Raw genomic sequence first — 27,932 nt, 5'->3', positions numbered from 1 at the left:
TTTTTGAAAAGATAAGGCAAAAACAGTAAAAAGTACACTTAAAACAGCTTTAAACGACTACAAGCAATCAGAAAAGGCTATCGCACTTTAGTATGTAGCCTACAACAATTAAACAATTTATTTAAACAAAAAACAACTTTTTAAAAGTGCAGGCAGTCAAATAAGTACAATATGTGAAAAAAAACAAGCTTTTAAAACACAATAAGTGCTGGAAATGTCAGCTTTTAGGTGGAAAACAGTTAAGTACAGCAAGAAAATACAGAAAACTGATAATCACTCCAAAGTCTCTCTTTTAAGCTAGAAGGCTTGTATCAGTTTAAGGCTTTCTAGTGCTTTCCAGTAGGTTAGTTACAGGAAAGATGGGAAACAAGCGCAGATGTGGTCTTTTAAACCAGAAAGTTGAAAGAGATGGACAACTTCCCGAATGATCAATAAACTACAATTCCTGGGCCAAGAACCACTCCTCTTGTGGTAGACAGGCTACCTAGTACTTATCACTCCCACTTATTTCCCTGGAAGCTAATTCCACCTAATACGCAACTTCTCAGCGCTTCTGTGGATCACTAGTGATATCTGCATTGCTTACTGTACTTATTTCCTTGTTTCACTTGAAAGAAAGTTACTGTTTGTCGTTTTTGCATTTAGTTACTTGTAACACATTGCACTCAAGTTACCTGGCACTTGCTCACTAAAGCAATTATATAAGTCAGCACTAAAAATTAAAAGCACTACACCCTCACTCCCCACTGGCCCTTGTTTTCAATTAAGGATTCCCAATATTATTCTAGCATGTCCAAAGGTCAGTTGTCAATCTCCTCTCCGGTCCAGCTGGTGAATCTGGGAATCTTGAGGCAATGTTATAACTGCCTCATGTACACAGACAACCCTCTCCTCCTCCCACATAACACAAATACTTGCGAGAGATGCAGCTATTTAGCCAAACTGGAGGCTGAGCTCTCTCAACTCAGGACTGGCAAGACCAGACAGGAGGAGAAGGCAACTACACACACCACAAAACCAGCCTCACATAATGCTACCACTCCACTGAATCAAACACATAAACACACAAAGACATACTCGGAGGCTCTGAGTAAAAATTTACCTAAACAGTAGAGGCCTCCAAAGCAGACACCCAAACAACTGCTACCTCAAGACACCCCACAAGCAACACATAAACCACAAAAGCAGTGTGCAAAGCAGTCACAGCCCTTAAGGCCAAATACAACACCAAACATACTTGTCATAGGTGACTCCATAGTCAGACACACTGACGTCCCACTCACCAGGCTGAACAAGGAGAGGGTCACAGTAAGCTGCCTATCGGGCTAGAATCCGCCACATAACACAAGCACTTTCGGGTCACTCCACGGCAAGTACAAATATGACACAGTCATTGTCCATGCTGGTGTGAACGACCTGAGACGTACCTCCCTGGACTACATGAAAAGAGACAGAGGAGCTCTCTGATTATGTAGCCCAGGCAGGTATGACCCTAACCCTGAGCAGTATCCTTCCTTCACCAAGAATGATGCCACAATATAGAGACAAGATGATCAGCTTTAACAATTGGCTTAATGTCTGGTGTCATTCAAAGGGGATCCAGTGTCTGTCTGCCTGGGATGACATGCTTGACAAGCCACGCTGCCAAGGGACGGCTTGCACCTGTCACCCTGGGATTCCGGATATTGGCTAAGGCTCTTGCCACCCCCATAGTGCCTTTTTAGGCAAGGCTCAAATTCTAAACCTACCACCCTAGAAAACAAAATGGGAAGAAACTGAGGGTAATGCTGCTCAATGCCAGAAGTCTAAATCTCAAAATGCACGCACTCGAGGCCCTTCTCAGTATGGAGAACATCGATGTCTGTGCTGTAACTGAAACCTGGTTCAAGGCTCCTGAGAGCACCCCGGCACTATTAGGTTTTACCTCATATCATGCGTTCAGGCCCCAAAACCCGGACCACACCACAAAAGGAGGGGGTGTATCCATATTCATAAAGGATACCCACACCTCCAGGTTGGTGGCAACGCATGAAGCTTCGGAAACCATCCAGGTGCAACTAACCATAGGCAAAACTGCTCTACAAATTGTAGCATGCTACAGGCCACCCTTCAAACTCAGGAACCCCACACAGCCTTCCTGAAGACACTGGAGGGTATAAATGTATCTCCAAACACCATCATATTGGGTGACTTCAACTACCCGAATATAGACTGGGAACATTACTCAAGCCCTAACTTTCTAGCCCAACGGTTCCTGGAGTTCATAAATTCAAATGCCATGGAACAGCTAGTCACTGTTCCCACAAGAGGAGAAAATATACTAGATCTCATTGTCACAAACATGGGGACAAAATGCTCCACACCGAAGTATATCCCTCATTGGTGAGATCTGATCATAAACTAATCTCACTGGAAATCCACATCCCGCCCCCACCCCAAACATAAAAGACCATAGTGAAGAACTTCTCTAAAGCAAACTTCACACTACTCAAGACTGGTGTGGTATCCTTCAAGGCCCCTGAGCCAGAGGAAACCACAACCCAAGCTGCGGAAGCCCTTACAAATGCCTTCTATGAACACCTCCAGGACTGCATGGATCAGGCAATCCCAAATAAAACCAAGACTCTTTCCACAAAGGGCAAATGTCCAGTCTGGTGGACCCCAGCCATTAACAAACTTTACAATAAGAGGAGAAAGCTATTACATGATAGAACAAAATCCATAAAAGGGAAGTCACCCTGATCATTATTAGTAAAAAAATACGAGCACTCATAAAATCAACTAAGGCCAATTTTGAGAGAAAAATTGCCATGGATTCAAAGGACAATCATAAGGCCTTTTTCAGCTATGTTAGGAACCTGGGTGGAAACTCCCAGATATGCTCAGAATTAGTCCAAAATGATACAAAAATCACTGAACCCACAGACATTGCCAACATACTGGCAGACAGGTTCAGTGCAAATTTCACTTCCCTCTCCCCTAAAGGAGAGATAACTATCCCAGCCGAGTGTAGCCTCCCGGACATCTCAAATGCGCAGGTGAAAGCTGCTCTCTCTAAAGCTAAAAACACAGCATCAATGGGACCGGATGGTGTCCCCGGCTGTGTGCTACACGAGCTAAATGAGGAATTAAACCCGCACATAAGGCAGCTGTTTAATCTCAGCCTTACCACAGGATACGTGCCCAAGGAGTGGCGACGGCAACTGTGGTCCCACTCCACAAAGGCGGCGCCTCACGGACCATGGTAATTACCGCCCATAAGCTTAACAAGTCTAGTCTGCAAAGCTATGGAGAGGATCATAATGGAGCTCATAAACAAAGATATAGGGACTTGCAGACATTGGACCCGACCCAGTTTGGCTTTGTCAAGGGAAGATCATGCCTTTTGAACTTGGTCGACTTCTTGAAACAGTCACCAAGGCCATTGATGAGGGAAAGGCAGTCCATACAGCCTACCTTGACCTTGCAAAGGCTTCAACACAATACCCCACTCGGGTATTGTAGAAAAACTTACCAGCTTAAATGTAAACCCATATGTCACAAGATGGGTTGCAAACTGGCTTAAGGACAGAACCCACAGGGTTAGAGTTGCTGGCGCTGTGTCAGACTCCAAGCCGGTCACAAGTGGTGTCCCACAGGGCTCGGTCCTTGGCCCCTATTGTTTGGCATCTACTTCTCAGAAGTACAGGCCAACATGGGAGGACTTTGGCTGACAAAGTTTGCAGACGACTGCAAACTGGGCCATAGTGGAAAGTGCATCGGACACGGATATCCTTCAGAAGGGACTCACGGAAACAGATAGCTGGTGCCAGAGCCATGGCCTGAAGTTAAACGCCAAAAATGTATAGTCATACCCTTCGGGAAAAACAAGGTAACCCCAAGCTACCATATAGGTGGCAATCCACTAAGCACAGAAGAGGTTATCAGGGACCTGGGGACCCAGGTTGACAGTGGCCTTTCTTTGACACTCACATTGCTAAAGTGGTTAGAAAGACCTTCTACATTGCCCACCTGATCATGAAGGATTCACATCCAGATCTAGTGAGGTCATTGTTCCCCTGTACTCTTCACTTATCAGACCAATGATCGAGTACAATGCCCCATTCGGGATGTATCTCACCCGACATCTGCAGCAATTGGAGAGACCCCAAAAGTTCCTCACCAAAAGGATAAAGGGACTCCAAAATCTGTCATATGCTGCCAGATTGAAGAAACTCCAGCTCTATTCAGTCGCATACCGCCTGCTCAGAGGTGACATGTGCCTGACATACAAGGCCATGTCCAACCCGGAATTAATGGACATGCTCCACCTCAAAAAATCCAAATCCATCAAAACCACTAGAGCAAGCGACTTAAACCTTAGCACGGCTATAAATAGGACGTGCTGGAGGGATAGATTTATCACTCAGAGACTCCCTATGCTGTGGAATAAAATCCCGGTCCATGTGAGGCAGAGCACCTCGCTGATTCTGTTCAAGAGAAATCTAGACCTGTGGATGGGAGATTGTAGGTTTACCCCGGGAATCATATCTGTGTCACTGCTGGACAGAGGCACAACAAACTAATGGGCACAGTATTTTTTCATATAAGGGGTGGCGTAAGCCACAAAAATTTGGGCTAGGCTTATAAATGCCTTAGGGCAGATAGCCTAGTATAAACCTATGATAAGCTAGAAGGCTGCACTCCAACAAAAAGGCTTGGGGGGCTCAGAAGCTTACAAACAGTCCTGGACACAGCAAATCTGTACCTGGACTAGACTAGTTACGGGAAAGGTGGGGATCAAGTGCAAACACGGGCTTTAAAACCAGAAAGTTGAGAGAGATGGAAAAAAATGCCCAAACGGCCAATAAACTACAATTTCTGGGCCAGAACCACTCCTCTTGTGGTAGATAGGCTATCTAGTGCTTACCCCTCCCACTGATAAGCTAGAAGGCTTCCCTCCAACACAGAAAGGCTTGCGGGGCTCAGAAGCTTACCAACAGTCCTGGATACAGCAACTCTGTATCTGGACTAGGCTAGTAACAGGAAAGGTGGGAAACAGTGCAAGTGCGGCTTTTAAACCAGAAAGTTGAAAGAGATGGGGAAAAAACTGCCCAAACGGCCAGTAGCTACAATTTCTGGGGCAGGAACCACTCCTCTTATGGCAGATAGGCTACCTAATGTTTACCACTCCCACTGATAAGCTAGAAGGCTTCTCTCCAACACAGAGAGGCTTGGAGGGCTCAGAAGCTTAGTGAGAGTCCTGGATACAGCAAATATGTACCTGGACTAGACTAGTTACAGAAAAAGTGTGGAACAAGCGCAAATGTAGGCTTTTAAGCCAGCAAGTTGAAAGAGATGAAAAACTGCCTAAACGGCCAATAAACTACAATTTACGGGCCAAAACCCACTCTTCCCGTATTAGATAGACTACCTGATGCTTACCACTCCCACTGATAAGCTAGAAGGCTTCCCTCCAATATGGAAAGGCTTGGGGGGGCTCAGAAGCTTACAAAGAGTCCTGGATACAGCAAATCTGTACCTAGATTAGACTAGTAACAGGAAAGGCAGGAAACAAGCACAAACACAGGCTTTTGAATCAGAAGGTTGAAAGAGATGGAAGAGCTTCCCAAACGGCCAATAAACTATAATTTCTGGGCCAGAAACCTCTCCTCCTGTGGTAGATAGGCTACCTAGTGCTTACTACTCCCACTGATAAGCAAGAAGGCTTCCCTCCAACATAGAAAGGCTGGGGGGCTCAGGAGCTTACAAACAGTCATGGGTACAGCAAGTCTGTATCTGGACTAGACAAGTTACAGGAAAGGCAGGAAACAAGCTAGGAATTTTTTTTTTACAGAAAAGCAGCTAAAACAGCAGTAAATACAATTCAAATGCGGTGCAGGCTAGCACACGTGTATCAATATTACGGCAAATACAGTTTAATTAAATGCAATTAAATTAACAAATGACTAAAAAACAAGTGCAGAAGGCATTAAATTAGAAGGCTACTAACAAGCAGTAATAAGTGCAGAGTAAGAACAACTGAACAGATAGCACACAGAACAGCAACTAAGACAGTTACAGTAAGAGCAGCTGAATATATATATATATATATATATATATATATATATATATATATATATATATATATATATAGTTACAGTAAGAACAGCTGAATATATATGTTATAGTAAGAGCAGCTGAATATATATATATATATATATATATATATTTTTTTTTTTTTTTTGGAGGGAGGGAACACGGAAGGATTAGGAGGCTACAGGGGTTGTCCTTCTCAAATGCTCTTTCTGTACACAGTTGGAGAGCCAGAAATCAGAATATGATCTCACTGCACTCAGTTGAGTGAGCAAATGAGATAGGCCCAGAAGGAGTATCCAAATACAAACTTACAAGAGGGGCGGGCAGTTTCAAAGCCACCAAGATTAACACCAAGACAAGAACAGGGACGGTAGGTGGGACAAACACTGTGGAGACAACAAGAGACAGAAACAATACAGCACCACTATAAATAATAGGCAAGTGTACAAATACAGCACAGTGCAAATTAAGTTGCAAAAAGTGTACTTATCAGTTTGGAATAGATTCCAATTCTGCAGCTCACAGCAAATCTATCAGCTTTATATCAGTTCACAGAAATGCAGTCTGTATTGGAATTACAGCAATGAGATACACTTCAGGCAATGACTAACAGCTAGGATGTGGGCTGGCTCAACAACCCCCTCCTGAAACTAGCTTGAGCTACCCTGAGAAAAAAACACAGTGGAGACAAGAGACAGAAACAATACAGCACTACTATAAATAATAGGCAAGTGTATAAATACAGCACAGTGCAAATTAAGTTGCAAAAAGTGTACTTATCAGTTTGGAATAGATTCCAATTCTGCAGCTCACAGCAAAATTATCAGCTTTCCAGCAGTTCACAGAAATGCAGTCTGTATTGGAATTACAGCAATGTATATTCTATGTTCATTGGACTACCATCAATGTGGTAATTCAAGGGAACTGGGTTTTTCCCAAAGGGGATGATGACACATTTTTTGGCATTGAGCTTAAGGCCATGGTTCTGACACCAGTCATTGGGCTCATTGAGGCCTTTCTGCAGGATGTCATAGGTTCATAGTTTATTACTAAGCTAACTGCCCTTGCGAGCCATTTTAAGCCTAGCCAATTATCCCTTGTGAGACTCAAACACTGCACCTTGGGTTTGTAAGGCAAACACCTTAGCCATTAAGCCAATCTCATCACTTAGGGAGTTAATAATAGCTCCCAACTTGCAATTGTCTGTGAACTTTGTCAGCCAGTCTCTTCGTGTTGGCCTGGACTTCAGAGAAGTAGATACCAAACAGGAGAGGACCCAGGACAGAACCCTGTGGGACTCCACTCGTGACAGGTTGGTAGTCTGACTTGGAGTCAGCTTTCACACTCTGGGTTCTATATGTGAACCAGTTTGCAACCCACCTAGTGATATAGGGGCTGATGCATAGCTTAGTAAGTTTTTTCTATGATTCCTGAGTGGGGAATGGTATAAAAGGCCTTGGCCAGCTCAGGGTAGGCTGTATGAACCACCTTGCCTTCATCCACAGCTCTGGTGACTGACTCAAAGAAGTCGACCAAATTGAGCAGGCATGATCTACCCTTCACAAAACCAAACTGTGTAGGATCCAGAGTTTGGAGATTCCCTACATCCTTGTTCATTGGGTCCATGATGATGCGTTTCATAGCTTTGCACATCAGATTCATCAGGCTAATGGGGCGATAGTTCCCGGTGTCTGTAGTCGCTCCTCCTTTGTGGAGAGGGATGACTGTAGCAGTGCGCCATTCGGTAGGGACAAAGCCTGAGGTGAGGCTGTGATTGAACAGGGCACACAGGTGAGGTGCCAGTTCACTCTGTAGTTCATGTAGAACACAGCCAGGGATACTGTCAGATCCCATAGAAGCTGTATTTTTAGCCTTGGACAGTGCTGTTTTAATTTGTGCAGCAGTAATACTAGGTGCCTGGCAATCTACTGGTATTGTGATCGGTCCTTTGGTGGGGAGAGAGGAGTAAAGTTAGCACTGAATCTGTCTGCCAGTATATTTGCAATATTTGTTGGCTTGGTATATGAGGTACCATTGTGCAGTAGCCTCATTCTGTTGTAGAGTTTGTTTATGACAGAGGACCACCAGATTGGCTTCCTTTTTTTTTTTTTTGAGGAGAATGTCATAGTTCTATTGGGTATGGCGAGATCCATGCATTTGTGTACGTGTTCGTACAGTGCAGTGTATGATTTGGCGGTTATGCAACTATTCTCCATTTGCATGGGTGCCGTGAAGTTAGCCACCTCTGTTTTCAGGAGCCCATGGTTAGCTTTGGAGAAGTTTTTCATGGTGGTTACCTTTGTTGGGGGGTGGGAGGGATGTGATTAGCTTGTGATCGGATCTAACCAGGGAGGAGTTGACTATTGGTGTAGAGCAACGGTCGCCCATTTTAGTAATGACCAGGTCAAGGATGTTGCTACCTCTACTAGGGGCAAGAACGAGTTGGTCCAGGGCATTGTAATTAATGAATTCCAGAAAGCATTGGGCAAGTGTATTGGTACATGAGTAGCTTTCCCAGTTAAGGGAGGGGTAGTTGAAGTCGCCCAGTATGAGTGTGTTAGGCTGGACCCTAATATTCTCCAGGGTGCTTAGGAATCTGGAGTGTGAATCTTGGGACATGGTTGGGAACCTATAGCAGGCTAAGACCTGAATCGCTGCCTTATGTTAGCTGCACCTGAAGTATCTCAGATGCGTTATGTTGGGCTACCAGTCTGGAGGTGTGTGCATCCTTTAGGAATATGGAAACACCATCGCCTTTGGAGCTTCGGTCCAAGTTCTGGGGCCAAAAGGTGTGGAATGAGTTGTTGCCTGGTAGTGCAGGGGATGCTTTCTGCTGCCTTGAACCAAGGTCTCTGTTACAGCACAAATGTCGATGTTCTCTATTTTAAGGAGTACTTTGAGCGAGTGCATTTTGAGATTTAGACTTCTAGCGTTGAGCAGCATGACCCTCAAATTGCATTTGTTTTTAGCTATTATGGTGGTAATTTGGTCTTTGGAACACCGCCTAAAAAGGCACTATGGGGTGGCAAGAGCCTTGGCCAGTATGTGGAAGCCCAGGGGTGACAGATGCAGGCCATCTTTGGCAAAGTTGGGGTAATTTTGAATTCATTTTGTGTGTTGTAATTGGATTTTAGTTCAGAAGACCTGTATTTCTATGCTACAAGCAGGTTAGTAATTAAAGTTGTACTTGCAGGTATCAAGAAAATAACTAGAGCACCAGAATGGATTTAATTAGTGTTTAACCAAGGTTTATTATTGTTGGAATTAAAACTTACATAAAGGGAGCAATACAAATGACACACAGTCCTTGGGAGGCCTGGGGTTAGACATGAGACAGAGGAAGTTCTTATTAAGCTTTGATTGATTATTAAAAAAAAATAAAAAAAAGTTGGGGCCTGTGTGGATACACAAGGGGTTGATATGGTAAGGCTTGGTTGCAGGGCAGGGCCTGTGAGCTGAGACCTACGGTTAACCACATGGCCGGGCCTGTGAGCTGAAGCCTGCAGGTAGCCACACAGTAGGGCCTGTGAGCCGAGGGCTGCAGGCAGCCACATGGCAGGGCCTGTGAGCTGAGGGCTGCAGGCAGCCACACGGCAGGGCCTGTGAGCTGAGGCCTGCAGGTAGCCACACAGAGCAAAGCCTGCAGGTAGCCACATGGCAGGGCTTGTGAGCAGAGGCCTGCAGGCAGCCATACGGCAGGCCCTCTGAGCTGAGGCGTGCAGGTAGCCACACGGCAGGCCCTGTGAGCTGAGGCATGCAGGTAGCCACATGGCAGGCCCTGTGGGTTGAGGCATGCAGGTAGCCACACGGCAGGACCTATGAGCCAAGGCCTGCAGGTAGCCACATGGCAGGGCCTGTGAGCTGAGGCATGCAGGTAGCCATACAGCAGTGCCTGTGAGCCAAGGCCTGCAGGTAGCCACACGGCAGGGCCTGTGAGCAGAGGCTTGCAGGTAGCCACATGGCAGGGCCTGTGAGCTGGGGCCTGCAGGTAGCCACACGGCTGGGCCTGGGAGCTGAGGCCTGCCAGTAGCCACACGGCTGGGCCTGGGAGCTGAGGCCTGCCAGTAGCCACATGGCAGGGCCTGTGAGCTGAGGCCTGCAGGTAGCTACACGGCTGGGCCTGTGAAGTGAGGCTTGCAGGTAGCCACAAGGCAAGGCCTGTGAGGTGAGGCCTACAAGTAGCCACATGTCAGGGCAGTGAGTGAGGCTTTTGAGAGGAATCCAGAAATAATTGGGAACACTCAATCTTTTTCTATCTGTAGTCAGTAAAGAAAGCATTAAAGGCAAAAACTAATTCCTTAGCAGATCCCAGCAAGTCTTCCTTATCCATACTTAAAGAAACAGGAGAAGTGAGAATCTTAGTGTTAAATTTTTGGACATTGAGTTGAAGAAACTTTTACAGGATGAAGTGCAAATATGCAAGGATTCATGGGATTTCTTGTGTACTATTATTGCTTTGGAATTTCATGGGGACGCTACACTGGTGGTCATTGATGTGAAAGATCTTTACACTGTGATTCCCCAGGATTTAGGTGTGCAGTGGGTAGTGGAATTTTTTATTAGACAAAGGCATACCCCAAGGTAAATTGTACTTATATGAGACATTATTTGATGTGGTACTCTCTAATAATTTTATTTATTTTGAGAGTAAATATTTTGTACAAACTGGTGGAGTAGCAATGGGCTGACCATGTGGCGGAACTCTTGTATAAGAAAGCAAGATACTAATAATGCCCTATATAGGCATATTAGGGATAGTGAGACTTGTAATACTTTCAAGTTTGCAATTGCAGAGTGTGTAAAGATTAATCTTAGAGGAGGTGACACGAAAGGTATATTGGGGGAAAGAGACGTGAAGTGGCAAATATTATTAAATGCAGCCACTTACCCCGGATTAAATTATTGTATTCCCACACCAAGCCCCTGTTAAGGGCCTAGAATGAGTAAGAAAAAAGTAATATTAATAGTAGGGTAGGCGTTGTTCCAAGTTTTTTATACTCATTGAGTTACAAGTTTCCCACAGTTTTGTGTGTTTATTGCGAGACACTACTAAAAGTTGTATTTTTAACATTTTTAAGTTTCTATTTTTTTTACATGTAATTTTATTATTGAATCTATCATGAATTTTACATCACGCGTAAACAGTAATATAACTGTTTAGTTAATTTATTATGTATTTTCATGATTTTATATGGTTGTTGTGTTATGAGAATCTGTCAGGATGCATCATTCAGTATCCATGAAATTAATATTCATGAGATCAAATTGGTGTATCACAGGATTGGATAGTTTGAATTAATTAGTATTATTTAAAGGCTGTTATTTTCAGAAATGGTGTTCTGAAGAAGTCTATGGAGGATAGATGAAAGTGCTTAACCTGATGTACCAATAAAACAACAGTTTTAGTATTTCTTATCTCTTTCCTTGGAACCGGACACTCATTTTTCACCAGTTATACCGCATTTATTGACTGGCAAAAGTTAGAAAGTTGACAGACTAACAGGTTTTGTATTAGCATGAATTTTCGGAAGGGTATGAAGTCTGAAACTCAAATATATGTCACTATTTTCTAACGTCAATCTTTAACGATTTGCCACTAATTTGCCAGGAAAAAACCCCACAATTTTATGAATAACTGAGCAAAAATCTGGACATTCGGCGAAAATCTGTACAGTTCAGTGGTATCTGTGTACTGATAATTTTAGCAATTCTCACTTATAGCTGCAAACCCTCCAGCTGCCTGAAAGTAGCAAGAGTAAAGTTTTTATCAATGGTGCTGCTGTCTACAAATAGTGATGAGTGCCACAGCATTGCATCATTGGTGCAGGCAATATTTGTAAGTTAGATACGATACCCGATACTGCCCTCATGAAAACAGAAAAAAGCAGAGAATCTCTGTATCACATCCTGTTGGCAGGAATATAGTTTTCACACCTAAACTCAAAGAGTCTTATCCATTGACACTAAAGTGTGTCTCATGCATTTTATATAGTTACATTTTTTTGGCAGTAGAGAGTCTAACAGTTTGCAGTACTTAAAAGTAAACTACTTAATCTACTCTTCATATCTGGAGTAACAACTCAAGTGAAAGCTACCAGCTTCCTACTGACTGAAAGCAAATGTCATAAAAGTTACTGGTATAGATGGAAAGTACAGTTGTGTACACTTACCATAAATGTAGATGCTCGAGTGCATTCACTGTTGCAGTCATTACATTTAGGTAATCCTGCTGGCAGGTTGCCCTCAGTCAGCATGAATTCCAAAGTCCTGGGTCCTGCATCGGTTGCCGTCGCCCCTTCCCTGACGTCAGGTCGTCAGGGGTATAAAAGATGCAGCCGACGTCATTTTCTTCAGTTTTTCTTGCCCCAGATGTTAGGTGCCCCCAAAACGGTAGGCTAGATATATATATAAAATATACATGCACCAAAATAAACTTTACCTTCATCTACAAGCAAATACACCACATAGGTTGTACAGATCAGAGAAGTAAAGATAAGTTCCAGCAGAAATAAGAGGGATGGCGGGTGGGTAACCTGGACTGCAACAGTGAATACACTCGAACATCTACATTTATAGTAAGTGTACACAACTGTACTATGTTCTTCGTGTTTCACTGTTGCAGTCATTACATTTGGGTAGAGTCCCAAAGCTATGGTTGGGGGGCTGGAGCTAAAAAACATTAGGAGCGGCTATGAGGTCCTGCAGAACTGCAGTGGCAAAGCCTGCTCTGGATTTAGAGTAAAGTGGGAGACTGCAATGCTTTGTAAAGCTGTGCACTGAACTCCAAGTAGCAGCCTCTAAAATGTCTTTGGTTGGTACTCCCCTGAGAAAGGCTGCCGAAGTGGCTGCAGCTCTGGTTGAATGTGGCCTAATGCCCTTAGGCACTGGCTTGCCATGCTGAGAGTAGCAGAAACAAATGCAGTGACCTATCCACTTTGAAATAGTCTGCATGGAGATAGCCTTTCCTTGTGATCCTGCAGCACATGCCACTAGTAATTGTTCTGTCTTTCTGAAAACTTTAGTTTTGTCCAAATAGAATCTAAGCTGTCTGTGTACGTCCAAAGAATGCAGAATTTTCTCCCCCTTGTTCTGTGGATTTGGATAAAAAGTTGGCAAATGAATAGTTTGGTTAAGGGCTACACTGGACACCACCTTAGGCATAAATGTAGGGTTTGTCCTCAGAGAGACCCTGTCTGGATAAAAAATGATAAAAGGTTCCACAGCCATGAGAGCCTGTAGCTCTGACACTCGTCTTGCAGAAGTTATTGCTATGAGCAGAGCTGTTTTCCAAGATAAGAACTTTATATCTGCAGTAGCAGCTGGCTCAAAAGGAGGTAGGGTGAGTTTTTCCAATACATAATTGAGGTCCCATGCAAGCATTGGCGGTCTCCTTGGAGGCCTTAAATTTTTGGCTCCTCTGAAGTACTGCCTTAGTAAAGGATGAGAAAAGAGTGGTGGCTCTGTATTGTAATGAGCCGAAATGGCAGAGGCATGAATTTTAATTGATGAAAAAGATAGGCCTTTGTCCAGCATCTCAGTTAAGTATTGCAAAATCTGAGGAATATTTGGTATAGCTGTGTCAGTTCCATGAGCTTGGTTCCAAGCACAAAATCTCTTCCATTTTCCAGCATAGGATTTTCTAGTACTAGGCCTTCTGGCTTCCAAAATGACATCCATCACAGCTTTACTGAGAGGTGTGCTTTGTATGGCGACATTATCCGCTATGCTGCCAGGTTTAGAGTCCTGAGTTGGCTGTGCAGAATCTGATTGTTTTGTTGGGACAATAGGTGAGGTATTTGAGGTAAGGTCCAGGCTGGGCATTGAGACAAGTTCCTTAAGATCGGATACCAGTACTGGCGGGGCCAGTCTGGGGCAATCAGAATCATTTTTGGATTCTCCTGTCTCACCTTTAGGAGTACCTTGGGGAGGAGAGGCAGAGGAGGAAAGGCATATACAGTTGAAAGATAAGGCATCCACTTTCCATGCTTGTCTGTGATAAGTCCTTGTGCAGAATCTTTTTAGTTGATAGTTGTGAGGGGAGGCAAATAGATCTATGTCCGAGTGTCCCCATTTCTTTGTTATCATGCTGAAGACTTGTGGATCCAGGTGCCACTCATGGGGATCCATGAGGTTTCTGCTTAGTTCGTCTGTCAGAGTATTGTCCTTTCCTGGCAGGAATTGTGCCTGCAGATGAACTTGGTAAGTCAATGCTGTGTCCCATAAAGCCATGGCTAGTCTGCAAAGGGGGTAAGAATGCGTGCCCCCCAGCTTGTTTATGTACCACATGACCGTGGTATTGTCTGTCTTTATCAGTAGTTGTCCTGGATGAATTAGGTCCTTGAAGGTTGTCAGGGCATTTTGAACAGCTAGCGTCTCTTTTTGATTGATGTGTAGATGCATTTGATTTGTGGATCAGGTGCCCTGAATGCCTCTTCCTGCCATGTGGTCCCCCCAGGCATAATCTGATGCATCTGCTGTTAGGTTCTGCCCGACTGGGAGAAGTGAGAATGGCTGTCCCTTGTTTTGGTGACAAGCCTTTGCCCACCGTCGAAACTCCTGTTGCAGGCAGGGAATGAGAGTAATCATTGTTTCCAGGCTGTGGCAATGTTGTGTCCAGACACTTTTTAGGTACCATTGAAGTTTCCTCATATGCAGTCTTGCACATGGAATTAGTAGGATGCAGGATGCCATGAAGCCCAAAGCCTGCAGATTTTTTCTTGCAGATAACTGGGCCTTTGTTGCCATTTCCTTGAAATAGGTAGTCAGTTGCCTTTGTTTGTCTGGCATGAGATAAGCCATCTGGGCAGTTGTATTTAAGCTTGCACCCAGGAATATTATCTCTTGAAAGGATACTGTTTTCATTTCTTTTCGTTGACTGTGTACCCTAGGCATGTTAAAAGTCTTTTCACAAATGCCAGATGCTGTAGTAGAATGTCCTTGTTCTCTGCTTGAATGAGGCAGTCGTCCAAGTAAGGATATGTTTGTATTCTTCTTTGTCTGCAGAAAGCAATTACTGGTGCCAGGCATTTTGTGAAGACCCTGGGCGCAGTAGACAAGCCAAAGGGCAGTGCAGAGAATTGGTAATGCTTTGAACCAGCCTTGAATCTGAGGTATCTTCTGCATGATTGTCTGATTGGGACATGCAGGTATGCCTCTTTTGACGAGCCAAGCCTTTCTGCCCATAATGGGCAGAGGCTGCTGTAAGGTCAACATCTTGAATTTTGGTATATCCAGGAAAGTGTTTAGAATAGATAGGTCCAGTATTGGTCTCCATGCTTTGTCCTTTCTGGGTACCAAGTACAGTTTTGTACCTATCATAAATGTAGATGTTCGAGTGTATACACTGCTGCAGTCATTACACTTGGGTTATCCTACCGTCAGGCGGTTCCCCAGTCGGCCTGAGTTCCAAAGTCTTGGTCTGGCGTCGGTTGCTGTCGCCTCCTCCCTGATGTCAGTGCGACAGGGGTATATAAGATGCAGCCGATGCCATTTTCTTCAGTTTTTCTTGCCCCAGATGTCAGGTGCCTCTATATAGGTAGGCAATTCCAATTGCTAGTAAAACATATATAAGAAAAGCAAGAGACAACTTACAGCTACCAGCAAATACTCCCCATAGGTAGTAAGGGTAGAAGACTTAGGTACGTACCTGCCAGTAAGAGGGGAAGGAGGGAGGGTAACCTGGACTGCAGCAGTGTATACACTCGAACATCTATATTTATGGTAGGTACAAAACTGTACTATGTTCATCATGTTACACTGCTGCAGTCATTACACTTGGGTAGAATCCCAAAGTAGAGGTAGGGTGTGGCTGGTTCTATAAGGCATTAAGGGTGGCTATAAGGCACTGCAGCACTGCAGTGGCGAAGCCAGCTCTGGATTTAGAGTACAGAGGCAGATGGTAATGCTTGGTGAAGGTATGTACAGAACTCCTAGTTGCTGCTTCCAAAATATCCTTGGTAGGTACTCCCCTGAGGTAGGCAGTTGAAGTGGCTGCTGCCCTGGTGGAGTGAGATCTAATGCTGCTAGGTACAGGTTTTCCCTGGTATGTGTAGCAGAAACGTATACAATGTCCTATCCATTTTGAAATAGTCTATTTTGAAATGGCTTTTCCCTGTGCTCCTGCAGCATATGCTACCAATAATTGGTCAGATTTTCTGAAAGCTTTGGTTTTGTCCAAGTAGAAGCGCAACTGCTTGTGAATGTCCAAAGAGTGCAGTAGTCTCTCCCCTTTATTCTGTGGTTTAGGATAAAAAGTTGTCAGGTGAAAAGTTTGGTTTAGAGTCACACTGGATACCACCTTTGGCATAAATGTAGGGTTAGTTCTTAAAGACACCCTGTCCTGGTGGAAAATGAGGAAAGGTTCCACTGCCATTAGTGCCTGTAATTCTGAAACTCTTCGTGCTGATGTTAGAGCAGAGCAGTTTTCCAAGAGATATATTTTAATTCTGCTGTGTTAGCTGGCTCAAAAGGAGGTAAAGTTAGTTTTTCCAAAACAAAGTTGAGGTCCCACGTTGGAGTAGGTGCTCTACGGGGCGGTCTTATGTTTTTAGCCCCTCTGAGGTACTGTTTTAACAGAGGATTAAAGAAAATTGGTGGAGCCGTGTTGTAATGAGCAGAGATGGCAGAGGCGTGGATCTTGATGGATGAGAAGGAGAGGCCTTTGTGCAGCATCTCAGTTAAGTATTGTAGAATCTGAGGAATGTTTGGGACAAGAGGGTCAAGGCTGTGAGCTTGGTTCCAGGCACAGAATCTCTTCCATTTATCCGAGTAGGCTTTCCTGGTACTAGGCCTTCTGGCCTCCAGAATGACATCCATAACAGCTTTGGAGAGAGGCATTGCTTGCTTGACTAAGGAATCTTCCATGCAGCTAGGTTTAAGGTCTTTAGCTGGCTGTGTAGTATTTGATTGTTGTGCTGAGTCAGCAGACATGGGATTTGAGGCAAAATCCAGGGTGGTTCTTGTGCTAAGCTCCTTAAAATTGGGTACCAGTGCTGGCGTGGCCAGTGTGGTGCAATCAGGATCATCTTTGGCTCTTCTTGCCTGGCTTTTATGAGTACCTTTGGCAGGAGAGATAGTGGTGGGAAAGCGCATACTTGTAGGTTCTCCCAGCTGAATGAGAGGGCATCCACTTTCCATGCTTGTGGATGGCAACTCCTTGTGCAGAATTTTTGTAGCTGGCAGTTTATTGGGGATGCAAACAGATCCATGGCCAGGATCCACCATTTCTGTGTTATCATTCTGAATATTTGTGGATTCAATTCCCATTCGTGGGGATCCATGATGTTTCTGCTTAAGTCGTCTGCCAGTGTGTTTTTCTCTCCTGGCAGGAATTGTGCTTGGAGATGAACTTGAAGGTTTATAGCTGTGTTCCACAAGATCATGGCTTGTCTGCATAGGGGGTAGGAGTGAGTGCCCCCTTGCTTGTTTATGTACCACATAACTGTGATGTTATCTGTCTTTATCAGTAGTTGTCCTGGATGCAGCAGGTCCTTGAAAGCTATAAGGGCATTTTGTACAGCTAGCATCTCTTTTTGATTGATGTGAAGATGCCTTTGTTCTGCGGGCCACGTGCCCTGAATACATTTGCCTGCCATGTGTGCTCCCCAGGCGTAATCCGATGCATCTGTTGTCAGTGTTTGCCTGGCTGTGGGTTGTGTAAAAGGCTGTCCCTTGTTGAGGTGACAAGCTTGAGCCCACCATTGAAACTCCTGTTGAAGGCAAGGGATTAGTGGTATAACCGTTTCCAAACTTTGACAGTGTTGAGACCATACATTCTTTAGGTACCATTGTAGTTTCCTCATATGCAGTTTGGCATATGGAATTAGTAGTATGCAGGATGCCATGTAACCCAAGGCCTGCAGAATTTTTCTTTCAAGGAGCTAGGTCTCTGTTGCCATCAATTGAAAGTATTGAGTCAGTTGTCCTTGCTTGTCTGGCGTGAGATAAGCCATCTGGGCTGTTGTGTTCAAGTTGGCACCCAGGAATATAATCTCTTGTGAGGGGCACTAGTTTTGATTTATTTTCGTTTACTGTGTACCCCAGGCAATTTAACTTTTTTTACAAACGCCAGATGCTTTAGAAGAATGTCCTTGATCTTTGCTTGAATCAGGCAGTCGTCCAGGTACGGATAAATTTGAATTCCTTTCTGTCTGCAAAATGCAATTACTGGTGCCAGGCACTTTGTGAAGACCCTGGGCACAGTAGATAAGCCAAAGGGCAGTGCAGAGAATTGGTAGTGCATTGAACCAGCTATGAATCTGAGGTATCTTCTGCAGTTTTGTCTGATAGGGACATGCAGGTATGCCTCCTTGAGGTCCAGAGTCACGAGCCAAGCTTTCTTGCCCAGCATGGGAAGAAGCTGCTGTAATGTCAACATTTTGAATTTCGGAACATCCAGGTAAGTGTTTAGAGATGAAAGATCCAGAATGGGCCTCCAGGCTTTGTCCTTTCTGGGTACCAGAAAGAGTCTTGAGTAAAATCCTTGTCCTTGCTCTTGTGATTGCACCTTCTGAATAGCTCTCATATCCATGAGTGCTGTAATTTGTTTTTGAGCCTCTGCCCATTGATTTGGTGGCAGATTTGGCATTCCTTTTAACCTTGGCAGAGTGTGAAAGTGGAACCTGTAACCTTGAAATACAATGTTGAGAACCCATTTGTCCTTGGTGATCAATTGCCAATTGTGGTAGAAGAGCGCCAGTTTTCCTCCCAAGGGGGCTGCCAAGAGGGATTTGTTTGGCAGCTGTAGTGGGAAGTCACTGGAGCTGTTTTTTATATGGTTGGGGCCTGTCTTCCCCTTCTTTCTGACCTGATGCAACCCATTATCGAGGCTTATAAGGACCTTGTGTGTGACCTCTACCTCTTGGGCGTCTGTATCTTCCCCTTTGAGGTCTGTCTGTAATTGGAAAGGACCAATTCTTAGTTGGCCAGTTTCTGCTAAATCTAGGAGGCTGAACCTGTAAGAAATCCTTCACCGTTTGCATAGATTTTGCCTTATCCTCCATTTTCTTTAATATCTCTTCTGCCTTAACTCCAAATAACACATCCTGCTGCAAAGGTGCATCCAATAATTTTGCTTTAACATGATCTGGTAGCGTATGTTCTTTTAACCAAGCATGTCTTCTAATGACAGAGCCTGTAACTGCTGCTCTGCAGGAGGCCTCCAGAGAATCAAAACCACATTGCAAAGTATGCTTTCCCACTTGTTCAGCTGCATGCAATAAATCCTGCATTTCTTTAAAATTAGGAGGATCTGATTCTGGAAGCATTTTCTGTTTTAACTGAGACAGTAAAAATTGCTGATATTTTAGCATGTGAAACTGGCAATTTAAGGCTCTCATTGCTAAAGTTGCAGATGTATATACTTTCTTTCCCCATCTGTCTAATGCTCTAGAATCTCTATCAGAGGGAACTGGATTCTTGGCTGATGAGGCCTTAACTCCTTTGGGTCCCTGAGAAATAGTTTCAAGGTCAGCTACAGGGCTTTTATACAGAAATTTATGTGAGTCAGGGACTCTGTAATATCTGTCAGGTTTAACAAGGGCTGGAGGTAAGGAATCAGGATTTAAGCTGGATTCAGTATACACATCATCCACAATATCTAACAGTGGTGGAATAGCAAGGGGTCTGTGTTGAGGTAGTAAAAGGAAGTCTCTGAGCCTTTTCTTGGATTCTGAGTAATCCTGGCCTTCCCGGTGGAAATGCTCCCTCATGGTATGTAGGGTTTCCCCAAAGGAGTAGTCCTCAGACGGTGAGGCTGATGGAATTGATTCCTCAGCATCAGAATCCTCATAAGGGGGTAAAGAGTATCCTAGGTCTGAGGATGAATCAGAAGAGATGGACACCTGGTCTGAGGAGTCATAGTCTGCATCCTGTCTAGGTCTTTTATCAGGAGAGGGATGGGACCCCCTGATCAGAGTGATTAGATCTTCGGCCATTTTGAGCATTTGTTTCTTAGGCATGGAGGCCTGTCCTGGAGAATGCTGTATTTGTTTCTTTGATTTTAAAGGAGGCTTAGACTTAGCTGAGGGTTTAATGCTTAACTGAGTAGGTCTGAAGACACCCTCTGAAGCTGTGGGTTGTTCAGCTACTCCGGATCCCTCTGAAAGGATAGTCTCGGTAGGGAGTCAAAGGCGGCCTGCGGTTCTACAGAAGTGGTCGTCAGGGGCTGCGAAGGCGCCTCGCTGAAAACCGGCGAACCGGCGACTGGCCTAGAAGAGGCTTCGTCGTCAGTTTTAGGCCTCGGATGCCTATCCTTGTCTTTGCGCTTTTTGTGTATTCCGGTCGTCGGAAGTTTCGATGGCATGGTATAATTGAATTTTCTACCAAAATAATGTCAGGCAAAATCAAACCGATGTTTAATAGTGCGCTTGTTAAACCTAGCACAAAAACCGACAACCAGTGATGTCGTGGTCTGGGCCTAGGCATGGGATACAATAGGAATGGAAATCCTTGAGGTATTTGCTTCCTACAAGAAATACAGTTATTAACTTTTACTGACATCGGTCTGAGGCAAGAAAAAGTTTCCCCAATGGGGTAATTAGCTTTGTAGAAGACTTCAGTTCTGGATTTGGAATGAAAAACTCAGGAGAAGGCCGACCGGCACTTGCAAACTGCTTTTGCTTTGGGCACCGCGCGGCAAGAAAGACTGAAGAAAATGGCGTTGGCTGCATCTTGTATACCCCTGTCGCACTGACGTCAGGGAGGAGGCGACAGCAACCGACGCCGGGCCAAGACTTTGGAACTCAGGCCGACTGGGGAACCGCCTGATGGCAGGATAACCCAAGTGTAATGACTGCAGCAGTGTAACACGATGTACATCAGTCTTGAGTAAAATCCTTGTCCCTGCTCTTGCTATGTTACTTGTTAAATAGCCCCCATGTCCATGAGGGATGAGACTTGTTTTTGAGCCTCTGCCCATTGATTTTTTGGCAAGTCTGGCCAACAGTTTCCCTTGGCAGAATATGGAAGTGAAACTTGTAGCCTTGTGACACTATGTTTAGAACCCATTTGTCCTGGGTTATAACGTGCCAATTTTGAGAAAAAAAGTGCTATTTTTCCCCCTAAGGGTGCTGCCAGTAGATAAGTGCTTGGTGCAGGCAGGGGGAAGTCATTGGGACTGTTTCCTGTATGGTTGTGATTTGTCTTCTTCACTTTTGGAGGTTGAAGCACCCCACTGCTTAGACCTGTACAAACCTTGCAGCTGGGATCTGCCTCTAGGGCGCTGGATCTGCCCCTTTGAGGTCTGTTTGACACTGGAAAGGACCAATTCTTTGTAGGCCAGTGTCTGCTAAACCTAGGTGGCTGTACTTGAAAAAATCTTTGACCGTTTGCATAGATTTAGCTTTGTCCTCCATTTTCTTTAACACCTCTTCTGCCTTAACACCAAACAAGGTATCATGCTGTAATGGTGCATCTAATAATTTAGCTTTGACATGATCAGGCAGATTTTGTTCCTTTAACCAAGCATGCCTCCTAATTACAGAACCCATAACAGCGGCCCTGCAGGAGGCCTCCAGAGAATCAAAACCACATTGCAAAGTATGCTTTCCAACTTGTTCAGCTGCATGCAATAAATCCTGCATTTCTTTGTTATCTGCACATTCAGAATTTACCAACATTTTCTATTTAAGCAGTGTCATGACATATTGCTGATATTTGAGCATATGAAACTGGCAGTTTAAAGCCCTTATAGCCAAGGAAGCAGATGTGTAAATCTTTTTTCCCCATCTATCCAATGCCCTAGAATCTCTGTCAGAGGGGGTAGGGTTTTATGCAGTGGAAGTCTTAACCCCTTTGGGACCCTGATAAATAGTTTCTGGGTCTGCAGCAGGGTTTTTGAAAAGGAATTTATGAGAGTCAGGAATCCTGTAGTATCTGTCAGGCTTAACAGGAGCTGGAGGTAAGGAATCAGGGGTCAGCCTAGACTCTGAAAACATATCATCTACAATGTCTAACACAGGTGGAATAGCTAGAGGCCTGTGCTTGAGGCAGTAGAAGGAAGTCCCTGAGTCACTTCTTAGATTCTGAAAAATCTTGGCTCTCCCAGTGGAAATGCTCCCTCATGGTATGTAAGGTTTCCCCAAAGGAATAGTTCTCAGGAGGAGAAGCTGAAGGAATAGATTCTTCAGCATCAGAATCCTCATAGGGGGGAAGAGAATATTCCTGATCAGAAGAGAAATCAGAGGAAATGGAAACCTGATCTGAAGACTCATAGTCTGTCTCTTGCCTAGGCCTCTTATCAGGAGGGGGATGGGAACCCCTGATCAAGGTAATTAAGTCTTCGGCCATTTTGAGCATCTGTTTTTTTTCGGGCATGGAGACCTGTCCATGTGGCTGGTAAACTTGTTTCTTTGCTTTTAAAGGTGCTTTAGTCTTTGCCTTTGAAGCTGAAGTCGGTTTAATATATAATTGTTTAGGTCTGAAAACACCCTCAGAAGCCGATGCCTGATCAGCGGCACCGGACCCATCTGAGGGAATAATCTCTGAGGCTCCAATACCTTGAGTTTCCAGTGGCCTGACCGACTCCACGTGGGAGTTGGTAGCAGCTTGCGACTCTAAAGTAGCGGGCATCAGGGGCTGCAAAAGCGCCTCACTGAGAACCGGTGACTGGCTTTGGAGAAGCTTCGTCATTGGTTTTGGACCTCAGTTGCCTGTCTTTTTCTTTGCGCTTTTTGTGAACTCCGGTAGTCAGATGGCTATCTGACGACATTGTATAATTAAATCTGCACCCAAAATAGCTTAGTGCAAAATCGCACCGACGCTTAATAGTACGTTGGTTAAATCTAGCACAAAACCGACAGCTTGAAACATCGTGGTCAGGGCCTAGGCAAGGAATACAGTAGGAATGAAAGTCCTTATGAGGTATTTGCTTCCCACAAGAAATACAATTAACTTTTTCTGACATCGGTCTGGAGCAAGAAAAAAGTTTCCCCAACGGGGTACTTAGCTTTTAATGAAGACTTTGGATCTGAAACTCGAACACGAAAATCTCAGGAGTCGGCCGACCGGCACTTACGAACTGCTTCTGCTTCGGGCACCGCACGGCAAGAAAGAATGAAGAAAATGGCGTCGTCTGCATCTTTTATACCCCTGACGACCTGACGTCAGGGAAGGGGTGACGGCAACCGACGCAGGACCCAGGACTTTGGAATTCAGGCCGACTGAGGGCAACCTGCCAGCAGGATTACCCAAATGTAATGACTGCAACAGTGAAACACGAAGAACATCATATGATCAGAAAACAAATGAACAGGAAGGTTCCTTACAGAGGCACACTGTTTGCAGTATATGTACATTCAAAGATTATACAAGTTCTGTTAGCTTACCCTCTCCTATGCTGAAGCCTCGGCCCTTATCATCATACTGTATTGGTTCTATCTTCTGCTTTCTAGACTGAACTTCAAGGGTCTTGCGGAATTTTTGGATGTGCTCTTCCTCAGTGCTGGCATAGGGGAGAGTTAGTATCCTCTCCAGTAAATGGATAAAACGCATGTACTGCAAAAGCAAATTAGAGAAAATATATTTCAAGTCATACTTTTTAAGGCAAATCCTTGAGGTGAAATTATGGGAAAAACATTGTTTTTCAAAATCATTTATCGGTCAATGTGCTTTGCAGTGTCCCTTTAACGTCATCTACATAATGTGCAACAGTTTTATGTATTCCTTAAACTTGAAAATAAAGAATCCTAAATAAAATCTTTCACACCATAGTCTTTTTATAATTAAATTTTCTATTTAGCTTTACATTAAATAAACACTAAGATAACTTTAATGGTACAAGTAATGTTCTTAGGACAAACACATCCTTCCCTGCTTTCTTACTGTACTTTATTCTAATGACAACTGTCAACATTATAAAGCTTCTATAAATGTAGACCATCACTGAAATAATGGAAAATCAAGAGGAGCTAGTCGATTCCAATTGCTGCTGTTTAGTTGTTTAGCCAATAAATACTCTTCGTTACCTCAAAGACTTTAGCACATCATGTGTGTCCATCAACAGCTGCTTTACTGAGTTTCTGCAAATTTATAGTCATTACCTCAGTAATAGTCTGTCCACCTTAACACTTTACCACTCCCTTCCTCTTTTGCCTTTTATATCACTCTCTGTGTTCTCTGTTGAGTCCCATCTTTGCATTATGTGGCCAAAGTATTGGACTTTTAACTCTACTATCATACCTTCCAGTGAATAGTCTTGACATTAAGTGATGTAAGGGAATAAAGTTCTGACTAAACTGCAAGCAATTTGATTTTGATAGCAGTTCACTACTTTTAGGAGCTGGCCAGGGATGGTAAGCAGACAGCCAGGGTTGACTCATCAATCCCAGTGGAAGAGAAGTGGCTGTAGTTCCACACACGGGTGACACAGAAGCCCTAGGTGAAGGTCTAGGCTGGCCAAACTTGCTCTACCTTTAATGCATTCACAATATGTAGTTGAGGGGAAAGTAGCACGCAGAGGGATGCCTCCACTTAAGATGTAACAAGTGCAAACTCAAGAGTCTGAGGGGTGGAGGGAGGTGGTCCCACAAGGAGAGAATAGGGATCCCCCAGAACTGCAAACTGACCTAATCTTTACCACCCAAAATCATGCCACGGGAACAGAGAGCTGATTTGTGGGGGGGGGGTCGGGGGGTAGCCTGGGTATGGAAGAATGGGTCATAGGGATCTTGCCTAGCCCAAGAACACCTGACTTCCATTTCACTACAATGAACAGGCCAACTAAGAAAAAGCCATCAGGAAAAGTCCTGGGGGAGTTACCAATAAATAAATAGTCGATGTCTCACATCAGGATGTTATTACCATATCTTTGACAATAGGGACCCTTACTGATAATGTAGTGTCTCTTCTCTTAAATATCTTATCCAGAACTGCCACAGTTTGTGACCAAGAAGTAAGTGACAATTTCATGGCTACAGTCACCATATGCAAAGAACTTTAAACCCAAACAATAAAATCTGACACTGCCTTCATTTCTTCCCTATCTACTTGCAACAAACTGAAAGAGTTAAATAAGCTTATTTTTATACTGTGCTTGAAAACAGCTTTTGTACCTTCTGCTTTTACTTTCTACAGACTCTTTAATGGCTAAAAGAAAAGAAGAATTGGAGTAGTATCATCAGCATGTCCAAGGTTGCAGATATTTCTCCTGGCAATTTTGATTCCAGCATCTGAGTCATCTAAGCTACCATATAAGATGATACAGTCGGTGTATAAATCAAATAAATAAGACAGTATACAGTCTTATTGCACTTCTTTCCCAATCCTAAATCAATCAATTATTACATATTTGCTTCTAACTGTTGCTTCCAGGTCTATCTGCAGATTCCTCAAAAGGTAAATGGGTGACCAGGTATCCCATTCCTTTACGAACCTGCCATATTTTATTAAGGTCCATCCATGCAAAGGCTTGAGAATAGTTAATAAAGCAGAAGTAAATATTTTTCTGAAACTCCCTTGCTTCCTCTCTTATCCAGTGGATATTGGCAATTTGCTCTCTAGTGCCTCTGCCTTGTCTAAAATCAGGGTGCGCATCTACCATTTCTTAATATTAATGTGGATGGTGTCTAACTTGCAGGATCCTAATTACCTTGTTAGCATGTGAAACAACTGCAACCACTCAAAAATTTGAGCAATCTTATCATATTAAAAATGGGGGAGTACAAATTGACCTTTTCCAGTCCAATGGCCACTGATGTACTAAACATAATGACAGATTATGAGAAAGACCATGACAACAAGATTTGCACAAAACAATACAGCTGCAATTCCATCATTCTTGCAGCCTTGTTACTAGGATATCCTTAGCTTCGCTCTACATGATGCAAGTCTGTAAATCAGGGAACACCCATTGAATATACAAGTGGTGTTATGATAATTCTTGCATAGTTCTTCTGAATATTCATACTACTTCTTAATAACACCTTTTTCTGCTACAACCCACACATTGTGGTCTTTTAAAATGCCTCATTTTAGTTCCTTTAGGATTGCCAGTTTTGCTGCAGAAATCTCGTCTTTTCCATTCTGTTATCCTTTTACTGGCTTCCTTCAGGACTATACCTGATGGCTTCACAAATGACATGCAAATGGCCCATTCATCCCAGGGTCACGGGAGTTGGACACTTCCAAGCTGGTTGAAATGGAACCCTACAAGCCCATTTGTTCCTGCCTGGGGGTTCCGATCAGCTCTCCACTTCCCAGCAAGTTGGGTTGTAGGAGTGGCCTACATTCTTCCCCATTGGGATTGGCCACTCCCACTCACTGGCTCTGATGAGCCTGCTACTGCAGCCTCCCCAAAGAAAGTGCGCTTCTGTATGCTGCACCCCCCAACTTTGCTTCCTGGTACTACACTCCATGTCTGCACAGGCTCGACTGCCCTGGTATCCACTGGGCAATAGCTAGTGCTTCCACTAGGTGTCATCCTATGAAGCAAGCCAAGTCACCCCCCCCCCCCCAAAAAGAAACTATGAGTCAACAGTGGCTGCTTACACCCATCCTCCCAGGCCAGCTCCTACAGGTTATTCTCATTACTTGCATCCCATTCAGTATGGGATTGAACCACACGGTTCCTGTTCAGCCTGGAATTGCTCACTCCCACAGGCCTAGAACGAATGGGGCAGTTGCATGCCAGCAGTGAAGCCACTGGTCATGGTCCTGGAAGGAGCCAAAAAATGACTGCTCATTTAAAAAAAAAAACTCAATATTTCTTTTTAGTATTTATTGGAACTCTGCATTTAATTTGATATATTTCTGTAACTCTTTTGCACTTTGCTATTTTTCTTTCCTTGGCCGCTTGCAAAGCCTTCACAGACAGCCATTTTGCCTTCTTAATTCTTTTTTTGTTTTTGGATCATTTTTTATTGCAGCCTCATGGACAATATCAGAACTTCTATCCATAGTTATTCAGGCACTCTATTCACCTAACCTAATGTCTTGGATCTTGTTCTTCACCTCTACTGCACATTCAACTGTTCAGCTCATATAAAGTTGTCTTGGAGGCCTTTCCTATTTTTTTTTCTCTTATTCTTATTCTAAACTTTGCAAGATAAGAAGCTGTGGACAAAGCCACAGTTATCTCTGAGATTTGTTTTTTGGAGACTGTATGAAACTCATCTCTGACTTGCATATCCAGTCCGGGTATGGCATTGACCATAAGTAAAAGCTCTTAGTCATTAAAAAACAGTGACTGCTATGACCAGTGAATTACTTCAGCAAAATTCTAATAGTCTTTGTCCTGCTTCTTTCTGTATACCAAGGCCAAACTTGCCTGCTATTCCAGATGTTTCCAACTATCAACTTCAGCATCTCAATCACCTATAATGAAAGTAATATTTTTATTTATCTGTTTATCAGGCTAGTAACCTCTTCTCAGGGTAGACCCAAGCTGGTATTTATACTACTAGGGGGAAATTTGGCCAGGGCATCAGGAAATTTCCATGAATGGCATGCCTTGGAGTGTGACTGAGGTCATACTGTCATTTGTTTGGGTTGTAAGAAAGTACTGAGTTTGAGGACTACTTCAATTATTTTCTGTGAAAGTCTACCCCACCACAGACTATCTGATAATTATCTGATGTAAAATGAACCACAGCAGTTCATTTTAGATCAGTCATTCCCAAGATACAATGTTTAGTCTTGTCATTTCATCTTCATCCACATCAAATTCACCTTATATTACAAGCAGTCCAGTATTGGACATTGTGAAAAATTGAGCAGATGAATTTTCCCTCTGCTTTAATCCATCTGAATCATATTCTACATCACTACTTATCCTCTGCTCATCTCAGTAGTATGCTAGGTACTTTCAGACCAGAGACTCTCATCTGCTTTTTTGTCCATAATGTTAAACAATACTACAG

General features: G+C 43.7%; 1 protein-coding gene across 2 annotated transcripts in view; it reads right to left on the bottom strand.

Moving 5' to 3' along the window:
* The window catches only part of MRPS9 (mitochondrial ribosomal protein S9), a 1,235,001-nt gene that overhangs the window by 299,046 nt on the left and 908,023 nt on the right, over window positions 1–27,932 (bottom strand). For both annotated transcript variants that reach the window (XM_044070995.1, XM_044070996.1), the window contains one exon: window positions 23,403–23,571. In XM_044070995.1, the coding sequence (XP_043926930.1) occupies window positions 23,403–23,571 (169 nt within the window). The remainder of the gene's footprint in view (window positions 1–23,402; window positions 23,572–27,932) is intronic.

This window comes from Protopterus annectens, chromosome 5.part0, assembly GCF_019279795.1.
Source record: "Protopterus annectens isolate FY-2018-M chromosome 5.part0, PAN1.0, whole genome shotgun sequence".
Taxonomy (NCBI): domain Eukaryota; kingdom Metazoa; phylum Chordata; order Ceratodontiformes; family Protopteridae; genus Protopterus; species Protopterus annectens.
This window is presented reverse-complemented; position numbering and strand designations above follow the sequence as displayed.